The sequence below is a fragment of the Phaenicophaeus curvirostris genome, chromosome 12 (assembly GCF_032191515.1).
Source record: "Phaenicophaeus curvirostris isolate KB17595 chromosome 12, BPBGC_Pcur_1.0, whole genome shotgun sequence".
NCBI lineage: Eukaryota > Metazoa > Chordata > Aves > Cuculiformes > Cuculidae > Phaenicophaeus > Phaenicophaeus curvirostris.
Window position 1 is genome coordinate 21,704,819 of NC_091403.1, and position 16,393 is coordinate 21,721,211.

General features: G+C 55.1%; 1 protein-coding gene across 1 annotated transcript in view; it reads right to left on the reverse strand.

Moving 5' to 3' along the window:
• SMAD6 (SMAD family member 6) overlaps positions 1 to 9,856 on the reverse strand; it is a 45,097-nt gene extending 35,241 nt beyond the window's left edge. Inside the window, exons 1-3 of the mRNA XM_069866408.1 lie at positions 9,052 to 9,856; positions 6,497 to 6,553; positions 4,698 to 4,775 (exon numbers count right to left, since the gene is read on the reverse strand). Coding sequence (XP_069722509.1) covers positions 4,698 to 4,775; positions 6,497 to 6,553; positions 9,052 to 9,682 — 766 coding nt within the window. The 5' untranslated portion in view covers positions 9,683 to 9,856. The remainder of the gene's footprint in view (positions 1 to 4,697; positions 4,776 to 6,496; positions 6,554 to 9,051) is intronic.
• Positions 9,857 to 16,393: the final 6,537 nt, after the last annotated feature.

Below are 16,393 nucleotides of genomic sequence, written 5' to 3' on the forward strand. Positions count from 1 at the left end.
GTAGGGACACATGAGAGGCTCTAGTGATGAGCGGCTCATTTTGAGGAAAAATAGCTTGGCAGTGGATGCTGTAGGCATAGTCTTTGTTAAATATCATAGAATCACAGAATAGTTAGGGTTGGAAGGGACCTTAAATACCACCTAGTTCCAATCCCCCTGCCATGGGCAGGGACACCTCCTACTAGATCAGGTTACCCAAGGCCCCACCCAAACTGGCCTTGGACACCTCCAGGGATGGGGCAGCCACAAATTCCCTTGGCAACCTGTTCCAGCGTCTCATCACCCTCATGGTGAAGAAATTCTTCCTAATGCCTAGTCTAAATCTGCACTTCTCTGGTTTATACCCATTCCCCCTCATCCTATCAACACAAGCCTTTATGAACAGTCCCTCCCCGGCTTTCTTGTAGGCTTCTTTCTCATATGATTCTTTCTCAGGTACTGGAAGGTCGCTGTAAGATCTCCTTGGAGCCTTCTCCTCTCCAGGCTGAACAAGCCCAACGCTCTCAGCCTGTCCTCCTACAGGAGGTGCTCCAGCCTTCAGATCATCTTTGTAGCCTCCTCTGGACTTGTTCTAACAGCTCCATATTCTTCTTCCATTGAGGATTCCAGAACTGGACACTGTACTCCAGACCAGGTCTCACAAAAGAGAAAAGGAGGGGCAGAATCACTTCCCTTGACCCGCTGGTCACACTTCTTAGTATCTTCAACAGAGACACACAGCCAGTGTGGGACCGCAGCACAGCAGCCAGGGACGTGGCTGCAAGGCAGCAGTGAGCTGCACCCATCACTGCCTATTTGCTCCTACTTAGAATCATAGAAAGGTTTGAGTTGGAAGGGACTTGAAGACCCATCCAGTTCCAACCCCCTGGCAGGGACTCCTCACACTGGATGTGGCTGCTCACAGCCCCATGCATCCCGGCCTTGAACACCTCCAAGGATGGGGCAGCCACCACTTCCCAGGGCAACCTGGGCCAGGGCCTCCCCACCCTCGGCATGAAGAATTTCTTCCTAATCTAAATCTTCCCGTTTCCAATATAAAGCCATTCCCCTCATCCTATCACTCCATGCCTTTGTAAAAAGTCCCTCCCTGGCTTTCCTGAAGCCCCTTTTAATACTGGAAGCTGCTCTAAGGTCTCCTCACAGCCTTTTCTCCAGGCTGAACAACCCCAACTATCTCAGCTTCTCCTCATAGCAGAGGTGCTCCAGCTCTAACATCATCTCTGTGGCTTCCTCTGGACCTCTTCCAACAGTTTCATATCCTCCTTGTGTTAGGAATTCCAGAACTGGATTCATGACCCCAGGTGGGGTCTCAAGACTTACTTATCCTTACCACTGCAAAGCAAACCGATGCTCCAGCACCTCTGCAGTCCCTAGGGGATGGTTGAGCTGCTCCAGCCGTGCAGCAGCCACGAGCGATGATCCAGTCAGAGCGGAGTCCTACAGGAGGCTCCCAAGCAGCAGCACCAGCATTCGCCCTCCAACCTGCGCTCAACCCTTCCCCTCCTGCACGGTCCTCAGGACCTCCAGCATTTAACACCACCTCCTAACAGGAACTCTCGTCACTAATCCTAGGAAGCCGTGGGGCTTTTGTAGCCAAAAAAGAAACCCAAAAAACCAACAGATGGACACAGCGTGCTGTGCAAGGGGAGTGCTGAGAAATGGGGTTATTTTAGAGTGTTTAAGAGAGGGCCCTTCCCAGAGAAGGGGAGGGATCGATAGTCCTGTGGGATTTAGAGGAAGGCAGGGAAACACAAAGCCTGTGGCCCAGACCATCTGCTCCAGCACGTCCCCACCGTACTGAACCAGTTCCCGCAGCAGCAGCACAGCCCTCTACAAGCCTGGCAAGTCTAACGGGTACAGCAGCTTCTTGGCATGAGGTGGAGGAGCCAAGTCTGAGGGGAAAGGAAAAAAAAGTTACTACAAATGTTCCACCAATTATGAGTCACGGGGCTGAGCTTTTGTTTCTGCCTTGCTGGATTTTGCCCTTTCCCTGCTACTTCCCCAGCTCCGGACGGAGAAGCTGCAGGGACACCAGCCAAGGCTCTACGGGCTCCCAGGTGGACAGGGTGCCTGACCAAGGCAACCCTGGGCTCAAAACAGAGCTCCCAGAACAGCTCCGTCTGCTCCCCAGGCACAACAGGCTGCAGAAATAAACCTAGCGAGGAGAAGACTCAAGACCCTCTTCATACGCCCACAAGCACAAACGTGACACTGCTTGAGCTCAGAAGACGGAAACTTTGGGATCAAACACCTCCAAGTGACTTTTCCCACTAACTCAAATCTTCCCAGGCTGCTGTGACTCACTGAGATAGCAGGAGCATCCCCAACCCAAGGCAAACGGGAACAGGCGCTGATCCTTGGAAAGACAGCTTCGCGACCCAAATGCTTTGAGCCCCAGATGAAGAGGACTCTGGGGCATCACCCATCGATCCAGCTCATGACACGGAAGGTTGCATCTGCTCAACTGTTCACAACTTGTGCTTCCAGTTAACACTGACTGTTACTTCAAATTTTATAGCAAGTCTGCTAGTTCATTGAAGAGCTCTTCCTGTTTTTAAGGTCTACTTCAAAAACAGGGGTTGTTTTCCTAAAAGATTTATGCACATGACAGAGATGATCCTCTGACTCCACACCAAAACTTCCTGTTTAGAAGTTCATGAAATTAACGATTAACAGTACAAGAACGGTTCTCTTTGTTACCCAAAACTGAATTTTGTGGGATTTGTAGGAAAAGCCCTTTTGATGATCAAAGCTGAAGTAATAAATAGTAGTGGCTTGCTGCTAGATCCAAAATGAACTTATTTTTGGAACAGGAGTTAAACGCACATCAAACTCCTTCGGCACACACAAAGAAGGCAGGAAAGACCACGTGCTTTGTGTATCATTTACACAGGCCTACATCTCAAGCAGACCTATTAAATAAGTTGAAACGGAGAATAAACAAACCGAAATACGGCAGACAAAGTAGAGCCTAAGTGGGTTTTTTCCTTTCACTTCCTCGTGATGACAAGCACGGGTTAACTTCAGCGAAGCTCTTACCCTCTTTCAGCAATCATGAGCACTGGGGAAAAATAAATCACACAGCCCCAGACTCTTATTAAAAGTTACACCATCGGAAACTACACAGGGGGAGAGGAGGTATCCGATTTCAGTACAATCTTGGTCACATGTTATCATTACATTGTTCAAGTTAAAAATCTCTCTTCTATTCCAGAAAAGCCACCACATGTCCCATAAAGGACTCAGCCATGAGAGAAGCCGAACCATTACAACCTTACGAACCCCAGTTTTCAAACTCAGCTGCTATAATTAATGGCAATTATCAAGTTACAATAAAAGCTATGAGCACCGGGAGCTTTACGGACACGTATCCAGCATGAGGAATGTTTGTTAGGAATTGGAACCGTATTTATTATAGCACAACTCTGAATAATCCAGCTCCTGGCTATCAATTGCTCCCCTGCCACGGGCACTGGGCAGCACAACGAAAGCACAGCGGCAGCACCCTGGATTCGGCACAACAAAAGCACCATGGCAAGGCTGACAGCGGCAGGAGGACCTTAAAGAAGAAGGGAAAACCCCTGGAGGGAAACACGCTGCAGTGCGATGCTGTTTAAATGCTCTTTAAAGTCCTGTGGAGCCGAGATCAGCTCAAGCATCCCAAGGAAATCACAGGTCTCACCAAATCAACCATAAATTCTTGCAGGCAGAGAACGAGATGAGAAAAGCCGTGTCTAACGGAGCAGTACCTCGAGGGTCCCTTCCACCACCATCAACTCACAGCGTCCCCCAGAAGAAGCAGCAAGCCCCATGGACACACTCAGCAATCCAGCAACTAGGCACCCGCGTGCCCGAGCCCTACCCTACCGCAAAGCCCACTCCAACTGCCGAACGAGGCACACGGAGCTCCACTGGAACCAAGGGCTCATTTATGCTCATCTGGGCTCTCAGACCATTAATCAAGTCATTTCTCAGGGAAGAAATTAAACCTGGTCCCACAGAAGGGTCCCTCATGCAGCCAGCCCCCAGCTCAGGACAGGACACCCAAGAGGGAAGATGTGGAACCATCACCACAGCCAGAACCCAAGCAAACGCAGCCCCAGCTCTCTGCCTGCTTGCAGGTAAAACCACCCCGGGCCTTATACAGCACCATTAAATGAACGAAAGGTTGCAGGGGTGGGGCAGAGCAAAAACCAGGGCCTAGTTAAGCAGAGCTTTGTTCAGGAGCTTCAATTGCAACGTAGCTGGGAGCTCTGTTCGTGAGAGCATGGTTTGCACCGTAGGGCCAGGACCCAACAGGTAACACAAGCTGGATGGACTCAGCAAGAGCCATCACAAAGCAGTATCATTTGGTGGTCTCACTGCTCCTGCCATGAAAACAGTGACGGCACACAACCCAGCCCCACAGTAGCCCATGTCCCGGGGCTTAAGGTCTAGACAGCTTCTGTGAGGGTCGTGCATGACTTGGTGTCCACCTCCCAAACATCCCCACTTGTCCCAGCACGCTCGTCCCACCAACAGCATCTTATCATAACCCGTGGAGCACAGGCATCTCTGAAAACCCAAATAGCTGCTCTTTTTCCTTCTTTTCACATCAAGAGCAACACCACAGCCCCCTGCCTCCTCCTGCACTCCTGCCCCAGCCATCAGCTCCCCGGCGCAGACCACGCGTGCGGGAAGGCAAAACATCTGCCAACCTGAGAAGTCTCCGGGCGTGACGTTAGGTGAGTTTGTAGCCTCTGTTTCAGTGTAAGACAACGTGGAATCTGATAGATCTGGAGGAAAAAAAAAATAAAAAGGCAACATTTTTAGGTCTCCTGTGTTTGCAAGCAGTACGTGACCACCCGCAGCTCTTTTCCTTCCCGTCACCAGCCCACCTCTCCCAGACAGAAACTCTCCACGGGCCAGAAAGCAGCGATTAACTTTGTACCTCTACCATGCAAATGCAAAGCTTGAATTGCTTCAACCACAAAAATAACTGCAGTTAAGTTGATCAAACAAGTAGGAACTTGGTGCTTACTGGATAAAGTTACATTAAGCCTCTAAACAATTCATAGTTACTATACTTAATTATCACCATTAAAATTCTTGAAGCTGTTTATTCTTGCTTCCTTCCTTCCTTCCTCTTTGCTGAAGCGAAGGAAACTTTGTTTTAACAAGTTAAGAGTCTTTGTTATTCTCTCTTGCTTACACCCCTCTAATTAAGTGCTCAACTGTTTGCTCACAGATTAACTATTATTTTTCCAATCAAACAAGCCAGGGAAGCAAATTTCAGTCCTTGGCTTTGTTTTAGTAAAGTCACATGTCACTCGCTATCATCTCTCCCTGCAGCGCAAGTAGTTTCCAAGAGGAATTAACTTGGAAGGGGGAGCGCAGGGAGGGATGCCTCCTTTTTTCTGCCTTCAAATCTCATACAAAAAAACCCCAAAACAACAGAAGAATAAAAAAACCCCAAAAAACTGAACAAACCCATGCCCAGCAAATTTTGCTTTGCAGGATGCCCTGGTCAACGTCCCGTGCCACAGAGCAGGCGGTGCAGGCAGCTCCCAGGCCTGGCAGGGCAAGGATCACCTCTGGGAAGGGGCAGCTCCCGCCTTCCCTCGGGGCGGCTGGGATAGGGAGGCACCACTATCCCAGCTCCTAACGCCCTGGCAAACCCCGCCTGTCTCCTCCCTGTCCCTGCCGGATGGGAAGCAGGAGCAGCTCGCCTCCGTCATCACCCCCTATGTAAACCAGAACCACCAATTATGGGACAAAGGCAGAAATCCCACGCTCCCGAGGCAACCACAGTTGCACCCGTCCTGGTAAGAAACCCAAGAGGGACAAGGAATTCCTCCCTTCCCTCCCGCACCTCTGCTTCCCATACACTTGAGCAAGAGGCAGGCGCTGAGAAAGGATGTCAAGATGCAGCGACGCCAACTCAAAACATCTCCAAGCCAACGTGCAACATGCAGGACCAGATTCCCCAGCAACCTTCACCTCACGCCCAGCTGACCCGCTTGAGATACTTTCACTAGCTTTTCATAATTCATCAGAAGTGCAAAGCCACCAGAAATTACACAGCACCGAGTTTCAAAGAGTTTAGGTCTCATTTGAATAAGGAGAGGAAGGGTAATAGCTGGTTCCTCCGCAGCCAAAGCTTTATGGAAATGGCACCCAGGAGCTCCCATTCCCCCTCCGCTCCGTCATCCCGCAGATTACACACGCAGACAAAACACGGCGTCTGCTAACCTTTCATTACGCCTTCATTAAAAATAGCGCTTCATATTATTTTGGAAAATATGCATGTGTCTACATGGTAATTTTGTATGATAAACCCACATCCATTTAACTTCTTAAAACCCGTCAGCTGATGCTTGCTCAGAAATAATAAGCAGCCATAAAATCTGGACTTGTCAGCTTCTGCCTGCCTTGCCGTGTAGAGATGTCCTAGAACCCCCCTCAGAACTGCACCATGAAAGAGATCTGCTAGGAGATTAAGAGTGAAAACACATACCCAGTGGCTTTTGCTCATCGTTAGGAGACAGCCGAGAGTAGGGAGGTGGTGGAGACTCTGAAAAAACCAAAACTTCACGTTAGCGTTGCGTTCAGTTTATCAACAAAACCCTCGTGCTTTTGAGGGTCAGAACTCTTTCAAGATTATAAACATGCAATGCAAGAAAACCCACTTGGAAGCAACTTGAGATCAAGAGTTTTCCTAATCTTTGAAGAATGACGGTTGACTTTTCAAGGTGGGCTTTACTAGTGAAAGCGCGGCACTTCTCCTCTACAGCCTCACCCCACAGCCCTGCCTGGGGACCCAAAATGGCACTTTGCTCCCAAAGCATGATCCTTTCATCATCAGTGTTGGGAGACAACCCACCAACCATGGCTCGAACACGCACACAGACTTCACAAGAGCTCCCCAAACACATTACAAGGACTGAAAAGCAGTCTTAGATGATGAAAAGACACTCCGCTCTTGGCACATGGCACCAGGGGCCAGGCTGGCTTCAGCCACCCAAGTAACTTTGGTTCATCCTAATAGACCCCCCAGCGCACAAAGGACTCAGCAGCAGAGGCGCCAACAATCCTGCTCAGCCCAACCAAGCTCCCAAGCACACGCTTGGCTTTAAATGGCAGCACACCAGCAGTCACACGCTTAAAGTCAATCAAAAAGCGTGGCTGAATCAGGTCCTCTAACTGTCTTGTTCTGCTTCGAAGAGTCAAGACCACATGAAAGGTTAACTACGGTCCTGCACCACCTTCATGCCCTGGTTAGAGGGGTTTTATTCCTTCTGAATTACGGCAGTGATGTGCTCCCTGAATTACAACTTGTTGGAACTGCTGTTTGTGCAGTCGACTGGACTCTATCACAGCACCAGCACGGAGCAGACACCCACTTCAATGAAAAACAGTCCTGAGAAGTCAGTGGCATCACACTGACCCCACACTACGACAACAAGAATGTGCTCCTCAGCTCCCACAGCGACTGCAAGCAGGGCCCTGGCTCAACAACCACAGCTCAGTAAACACCTCAGCATCCTCCCTGTGATGGCTCTGGAATGGTCTCTTATTGCTTATAAGAGCCAGTTCCCCACCTCCCCTACCAGATCAAGCTGCCCTACAGCAAGATGTTCTTCTCACAGGGTGTTAAAGAGCCTCAAAATCAAAAAAAACCCCAGAAAACAAACAAACAAAAACCAAGCAACAAAACCAACTGGTGCCAATGTCCCATTCTGGATGCAGTGGCTCAACCAGCGCTGTGCACATCCAGCTAGTCCCACACTACTGCCAGACCTGCTGCCACAGAGGACATCTTCACAGAGAACCAACAAGAATCACAGAATCACCAGGCTGGAAGAGACCCATCGGATCATCGAGTCCAACCATTCCCATCAATCCCTAAACCACGTCCCTCAGCACCTCGTCCACCAACCCCTTAAACCCCTCCAGGGAGGGCAACTCAACCCCCTCCCTGGGCAGCCTCTGCCAGGGACCAATGACCCTTTCTGTGAATTTTTTTTTCCTAATGTCCAGCCTGAACCTCCCCTGGTGGAGCTTGAGGCCATTCCCTCTCGTCCTGTTCCCTGTCACTTGGGAGAAGAGCCCAGCTCCCTCCTTTCAGGGAGTTGGAGAGAGCAATGAGGTCTCCCCTCAGCCTCCTCTTCTCCAGGCTGAACACCCCCAGCTCTCTCAGCCGTTCCTCAAGAGGCCTTTTCTCCAGCCCCCTCACCAGCATCTGCTCCAACTGAAGCAAAAAGCTCCTTCCAGCCTCTGGCGATCGTCTGGACAGCGGGAGAACGCCCAGCGCAGAAGTTTCTTTTAAACAAACGATGCAAAGGTAGGCAGGATCCCAGATCGCAAAGTAATTAAATAAATGAAAGCGAAGGTTTGGCCAAGAAAGGGCCCATCAGCAGGCGGCGGGGTCCCCCCGCCCACGGGGAACAGCAACACCCCACGGTTCGGGCTGGAAGGGGCCTCCAAGCCCATCCAGCTCCGACCCTGCCCCGAGCAGGGACACCTCCCACCGCCCCGAGCTGCTCAGAGCCTTCTCCAAGCTGCCCGTGAACGCTTCCAGGGATGGGGCAGCCACAACTTCTCTGGGCAACCTGCTCCAGAGCCTCCCCACCCTCCCAGGAAAACATTTCTCCCTAACATCTCACCTCAATCTCCCCTCTTCCAGCTTAAACCCCTTCCAACTAGCGACGAGAAATCTACACAAGCAGGAGCTCCAGCCCCGGGGCGGGGGGGTGGCAGGGCCGCCCCCACAGACCACGCACCCCCCGAGGCAGCGGGGGAGCCCCCCCCCCCCCCCAAAAGCCGCGGGGCCCCCGCGGTTCCCTCCGGCGGCGGAACCCGCCCGGCTGCTCCGATAACAGCGAGCCAGGCTGGCGCCAGCGGCGCGGCCGAGCCCCGAATAGCTCGGAGCCTCCGCGGGGAGCGCGGGGGGGGGGGGGGGGGCCGGGGAAGCCCCGCGGGGAAGCGCTCCCGGCCGGGGCCGAGCCGGGACAGCGCGGGGACGGACCCCCCACCCCCTTCCCCCGCCGAAGCCCCGAGGGCGCCGCTCACCTGGCCCACAGAGGCGGCTGAAGTGGTAGGGGTTGCAGCAGACGGTGGGTCCGTCGGCGACGCCGAAGCTCTCGCACTCGCAGAGGGGTTTGAGCTCGGCCGGGTGCTGCAGGTCGGGCCAGCGGAACAGCTTGCCGAGCAGCAGGTGCGGGGGAGCCGCCTGCCCCCCCAGGCGCACCTCGGTGCGGGCCACCAGCACGCAGCCGCCGGGCATCCCCCCGCGGGACTCCACGGCCTCCAGGAGGCTGTCGAGCGAGCGCTCCTTCAGCCGCTTGAGCAGCGAGTACGTGACCGCCTTCAGCTCCTGCTCCAGCAGCAGCAGCCGGGACCGCGCCTCGCGGCCGCGCGGCTCCGCGGCGCCGGGGGGCGGCTCGGGGCCCGGCTCCCGCTCCTTGAAGAGGCAGCAGGTCACGGCGCCGCCGTCTTCGCGCCGCCCCGCGGGCTCCGCTTCGCCCGGGCGCCCCCGCGCTACCGCCGGGGAGGCGCTTTTCTCCGCGGGTTTGAAGCTCCCGGTGGGTGCGAGGTCGTAGGCGCCGGCGCTCCTGGAGCTCCCATCTCCGCCGTCCCTGTCGGGAAGGACGCGGCTCCTCCAAAGCCGCCGCACCAGCCCTGAGCGTTTGGACCTGAACATACGACACCGCGAGCGGCCGGGGGGGTCGCGCCGCTCGCCCTCCCGCCCCCGGCCCCGTCGTGCGCGGGGGCCGCTGGCTCGGCCGCCGCCTCTAGCGCATCCCAGCCCCGGCCCGGCGGCGGCTGCGCTCTGGCCGCCCCGCGGGGGGGGCCGCGCGGGGCATAGGGCGGCGGGGGCCGCTCCCCCCCCGGCGCGCCGGCCGCGGGGCCGCCCTACATCGGCGGGGGCGGCGCCCCGAGGCGGCGGCGGCGGCAGCGGGGAAGGAGGATGAAAACGGGAGGGGAAAAAAAAAAAAAGAAAAAATCAAAAAAATAGAAAAATTAAAAAAAGCAGAGGCGGCAGCGCGAGGCGCGGGCCGGTGCCGGCAGGCGAGTTGTAGGGATCCCGCCGGGGGTCCAGCCCGTCCCCGGCCGCTCGTCGCTCCGCGGCTCCCGGCGCTGCCCGCTCCTCCCGGCGCCTCTCCCGGCGCTACGCGGCGCGGCGCGGCCCGTCCCGGCGCTCGGGGCTCGGCGGCGCGGCCGGGGCCGGGGCTCGGTGCGGCTCCGCGGCGCGCGCTGTCCGGGGCCGCCGCCGCTCCCCCCCCGCCCTCGCCGGCTTTTGTGTGGCCGGGGCCGCGCGCGCAGGGCCCCCGGCGAGCGGCGGCGCGATTGGCTGCCGCCCATCATGTGCCAGTCTAGACACTTTGGCGGCTCCGCGCGGCACCGGGGCCCTTGCGCAAACACCGGATCGGGTTTCCCAACTCTTAAAGGGACGCGCGCCCCGCTGACACCACCGCCCCCCCCCCCCCCCCCCCCCACAACCCCCCCCGCTCCCCGTCCCTCCTCACCTTCTCTCTCCCCCCTCGCCCCCGCGGCCTCCGGGAGGGGCACGGGGGGAGCTGCGCCCCGCCGCGGCCGCGCGGGGGAAAAGTAGGTCATGGCGGCGGCGGCGGCGCCGAGGGGGTTAAGCGGCCCCCCCCAACACCTCCCCCCGGGGCCGCCGCGCCCCCGCCGCGGATCGACTCGTCCGCCGTGGCAAAAGTTCAGGCCCGCCGCGTGCCCATTGGCTGGAGGGCGCGCGACGCGCGGCGCCGCCGCTTCTCATTGGTCCGTGCGCGGCGCGGGCCCCGCCCCCCCCCGCCCCGCAGCTACCCGTGAATGAAAGACATTCCGCGGGCGCCGCGGGACGCGCCGCCCCGGGTCCTAGCGCCCGCCCGCCCGCCCGCCGCTAACCGCCACCCCGGCTCCGAGGGGCCGCGTCTCGTCCCGCCCGGGGGGGGGGGGGGGGGGAGCGCGCACCCGCTCCGGTGGCACCAAGAAATAGCCTAGAACGGGGATTTTTGTCGCTGGCCCCGCTCCCCCGCGTGCGGAGCCCACGGGCCCCGGGGTCGGGGCTGGGGCGGGGGGGGGGGGGGGGCGGCCGGGGAGGAGCCACCCGAGAACCGACGGGGACGTTGCCGGGAGCGAAAAGTAAATGCGGGGCGTTCATGGCCGAGGGGTGGCCGGCCGGGAAGAGAAAACCCCCCAGGATGGACCGATAGAGGCATTTCCCCCATGCACCTGAGCGCCCGTCCCTGCAGGCACCTGCGGGGCTCTCTGGCCGCACCTGCAGGCTCCGTCTGCGCCCCCCGGTCCTGCAGGAACGCACCCCAAAAGAGGAGTGAAATGCTCTCCGTTACCGGCTTTTTCATGGGCAGCTTCCTTGGCGCTGCTGTGCTCCGTTTCCAATCAATACTCGTGTGATGGATCAATAGGAGGTTTGGCCTCAGGGCCAGCAACAAAGCTCTTCCCCTTTTCGGGTGGATTTTTAGGAAAATTCGTTGTGCTTTGACTCCTGTATTAAAGATGTGTTCGCTGTTACAGGTTTTTATGCGCATGTGTTCTCTGTGGGTCTTGGTGCTTTATGTAGGAATGGAGGTTTTGCTTTTGTTGATGTGCCCACACCTGAATCTTCCTGTGTTGCTTTAAAATGAATCCATGAATCGCTTGAGGCCAGGCTGTGGAACGCTCTGACCCAAGTACAGAATCATAGAATCATAGAATAACCAGGTTGGAAGAGACCCACCGGATCATCGAGTCCAGCCATTCCCATCAGTCACTAACCCATGTCCCTTAGCACCTCGTCCACCCGTGCCTTAAACCCCTCCAGGGAAGGGGACTCAACCCCCTCCCTGGGCAGCCTCTGCCGGTGCCCAATGACCCTTTCTGTGAAGAATTTTTTCCTGATGTCCAGCCTAAACCTCCCCTGGTGGAGCTTGAGGCCATTCCCTCTCATCCTGTCCCCTGAGTTACTTTTGTTTAAAAGAGGGAAAAACGAGACATAAATGCTCTTTGGCCTCAATCAATCTATGCAACACCAGAGAGCTGAACTCCTTGTGGCACAAGACACACGGCTCTTGCGTCCTTCCAAATCCAGCCCTTGGTCCAAGGTTAGGAGAACTTGTATTCAGTGGCTGCCCAAGAATCCTGCATCAAAATCAGCTCTTGGTCTCTGGTTTCCTCCCTCCCCCTGCCTCACCTGTGAGTTTTAGGTGCTTTGACTGAATGATGCTGTCAAAGCGTGTCCCTCCTGTCTGTCTCGTATGGTTGGACTTGAGGATCCGATGGGTCTTTTCCAACCTGGTGGTTCTATGATTTTATGAAATGTGAAGCTCCCCTTGTCAACACTGCGATGTAACCGCATCCAGCTCTGGTCCCCGCTGTACAGAAAAGATGCGGCCAGGCTAGAGAGGGGCTACTGAGATGATCGGAGGACTGAGAAACCTTCCGTGGGAAGTAAGGCTGGGAGAGCTGGGTTTGCTCAGCCCTGACAGGAGAAGGCTTACACCTTATCACCATGTACCCATGTTTGATAAGAGGATGGAGACTCCCTTTTCGCAGGACGCGCATGGAAAAGACAAGGGGGAACGGGTAGAAGTTGCTCCTGGGGAAATTCTGATTGGATTCCAGAAGGAAGTTTTTCACCATGAGAACAGTGAAACACGGGAATAATCTCCCCAGGGGAGCGGTGGATCCCTCTGCACTGGGCACTTGTAAGGCTCAGCTGGACAGGGTGCTGGGCCGTCTCATCTAAACTGCACATCACCTAAAAGGTTGGACCAGATGATCCTTGGGGTCCCTTCCGACCTGGCATCCTGTGATCCTGTGTAAAGAAATCATACATCCCCTGTAAGAGACCTGCTCCCTCTGCGGCTGGTTTCCCATCTCCTGCGGACGGGGGGGGGGGGGGTTATTGCTGGTCCTGCTCAGCGCTGCCCTCCGATCACCTCCCTCCCTGCGCAGAAACCAAACTGGGAGTAAAGCCACATGATGTTACTGGAGTACTGAGAGCGTGGAAATAACGCCCCAGGATGGTCCCACCACGGCCCAGCCCTCGCCGACCCGCAGAGCCCCAACATTTCACGCCGGTGTCGTGGTTTAGAGCTAAGTACAAAGTCTGCAAGCATCCAACCTGGGTAGGAAATGCTATCAGCCTTTTTTCATGTCGGAGAAAAAAGACAAATAAAAAGGCATGGAAAGGCTGCAAAAAAGATTCAGCTTCAGATGTGGAAGCAGAAATCTTCATTTCCTGGATCCTGAGCCCAGGCAGGATCCTTGTCCATCCGCAGGCTGCTCCAGAGCGTCTCCAACGCCTGTTTAAAATCCACTTCAATCGACCTGTCCGGCATGACCCCAAGATTCACCTCCCTAAGTGCAGCCGATGCTTTTCTTTCCAATATCTTATTTACAAACTGCCACCCAAATTATAATATGTCACAAATGTGCAATTACCAACATTTAAATATATATAAATCTTAAACACAGCGCTGTTCCAGCTAAGGATAGGGTATTATTTCAGCAGGCGACCCATTGCTGCCTGTCCAAGGCTGTATAATCACGGTGCTGCAATATGGCACGAAGAACAATGGAGCCTCGATGGGGCGCGGCGCTGCTGACCATCTCCAAGGTGTGGGATGGAGAAGTCCTGCTCTCCCCAGCCGTGCCATCCCTTTCGCTCTCCCAACAAGAGCACATTGTTCCGCGCTAACGTGAGGCAAGAAAAACAGAGCGCTCAATTGTACTTGTCATAATGCACATATAATTTATAGTAACGTTGGTTATTAAAGGATTTCTGCTAATTAACAGCAATGTACTCTCTCACTGCCTTTTTTCCTCCCTATCTTAGGGTTTGGGGGGTTTTTTTTGGCCTGTCATAATGACAAAGATTCCTGGGAAATGCTCTGGAACACATCCTCTAGGTCTTGGCACAAAAGCTGGAGAGAAGCTTTTAAAAGCCAGACAAACCCATCTGACATGGATCTCCCAGGTGTTTATATAAAGCCAAATCCTCTTGGGCCCAGGAGGACCATGGGTGGCCAGGAGGGCACCACCAGCAACTTCTTCCCAAAGGCCAAGTGCAGCCAGGATGGGGAGAGGGGCCGGTGCTGTCACCACGTCCACACCAGCACGGCAGAAGGAAGGCGAAAACGGAGCCCAAACCTGCAGACATGGACCTCTACACTTCAGGTTCTCAGTAAGGAAAACCAATGTCATACTCTGCCTTTTCTCATCTCTTAATATTTTGCACGATTTTGGTCAAAGTGAAGGATGCAGAGGTTAAAACACAAAACGAGTAATTGCCATTTAAATAATGTTTCAACAGCTCAATTTGTAGATTATTTTAATGCCTTGGAAACAGAGCTGAGACAAAGACCCCGTTGCCTTGACGCCAAGGCTGAGGGACACACGCTGCACCCCCGTTTCACCACCCGGCACTGGGGGCACAGAGCGTGTCAGCCCAGCCAGAGAAATCACGACAAAACCACCGCGCCAGAGCGAGGGGCTCTGCCAAAAACTAAAATGCCTCATAAAATCAGGCTGGTTTCGCTGGAAGCTGATTTTGAAAGGAACCAGAGAGAAAAAGTTTTGACAACAGCAGAATGTCCCATTTCATTTGTTTTAATGACATTGCCCCGAGTTTCCAGTTCAAACCGACTTTTCATTTTGCTCTTGCAAATGTTACGTTCTGTGCGGTAACACACTGTGATAGGACTTTGGACCGTCTTCAGGATGGAAAAAGCTGAAATCAGAACACGGCGTTTTGATAAATCCAAAGTTAAAAAGAAATGTTTGAAGAATTTTCCTTTATGGAGAGTTTCACAGCTGCTGGGCTCCACGCTCCCAGACCTCGGCATTTTGAAACCCTTGGTAAAGATGTGAAGTCACCCCACCAGCTCGGCACGTGTCTCCATCCTGGGTGGCTGCAGCCAAGCCCATCCTGGCTCCTCGAGCTGGAGCCGTGTCCATCCTCTGCCACCTTCCCTGGGGGCGTACGCCAGGGGAACACACAGCCGTGTCACACCACCGTACACGGAATTAAGACTTGGGATTTGCTACCTTCACGTGTTTTCCAGTTGGCAGTAAATGCAGTTTGCAGATGGCTCCGAGATAGCCTGAGGTCAGTGGTTTGCACAGACCGCTCTGAATTGCATGTGCTCGGAAGCAGGGCTCAGCTCGAGCGCAATGGATTCGCTTGCAGGAAGCACAGCTCGTGTCCTGCCCACCTCGTGTCCCAAAAGCGAGTGTGCGCCGCTTGGGCCCATCGGCTAAAACCCCACCCCGGTGATTCCTTACGGGCATCAGCCACAAAAGCCACCACCTACAAACCAAACTGTGCAACGGAGGGGTTGCGCTGGACCTTCCACCCCTTCCCCAGCACGTCGTGCCGCAGCAGGGCCGGCACGCAGAGCTGCACGCGCGCAGCAGCGTCCCACCCGCATCCCAGCTGGCTCGAGCCAACCCTGCCGTGCGCGTCGATGCCCCGTGGGCACCGACACAGGCTTTGCCTGCATCCCCGTGGGGAGCAGAGCAGCCACACGCCTTCTCCCGGTGAAGCTGAGACATCCGCAAACGTCCTCCTCGCCGGGAGGTGTCCAAGCCAACACGTTTATATCCTAGCACGGAGACACAGCCAGGAGGGATCGCACTGGCAAAGTTTGCACCAGCATCTCCTGTTCAAGTGGGGTGGAAGGTTTGCCAGCCCGTGACCCCATCTCAATCCCCACTGGAACCGGTGGCACCGCGGTGGGGGCTGCGTTTGCTGCCCGGAGCCAGCGTGTCCGCAGGGCTTGGAGCGCGAACCGGGGCCACGGCAGCCAAACCTCCAAATTTACCAGAATCAGGAAGGGGAGAAAGGAAAAAAGGGAGCAAAATCTGACAGAAATTAACCAAACGCTGCATTTCACCAGACCTGAAATTAATGTTAATGGGTTAATGGAAACTCCACAAGGCAAGAGCTGCTGAGTTTCCAGGCTTTTCAAGGCCCTTCCCACGAGTATCTGCTGTGGGTGGGGACAAGCTGACTCACAGTTTCCAGGGCTGTAGTAACATTTCAACACCCCAGCACTCCAGCCTTGGGGACTGATGGCAAAGAGCACATTCCCAGCAGAGTGGTTGGGAAGGTTTTTGACATGTTTTCTTGTGTCAGAAAATGTCAGTTTGGCAAAACCAAAAGTAGTTGGGTTTTTTTGTTTTGGGGGGGGCGGGTAGCAGACCACCCGTTTCCACAAAGTGCTGCTTGGAAAGGTTGCCTGGATTTCTAGTCAAGGCCACAGAGCTAAAATCATCTCCCAACAGGTCCTCGCTGGAGAGCAGCAGCACCCGTGCGTGGTGGTCCCAACCCCAGGAGAGGCCCCTTGCTTCCAGCATCCCAGGAGAAGACCCAGCTCTACAGGCGATTGTGGCCCCATTTAAA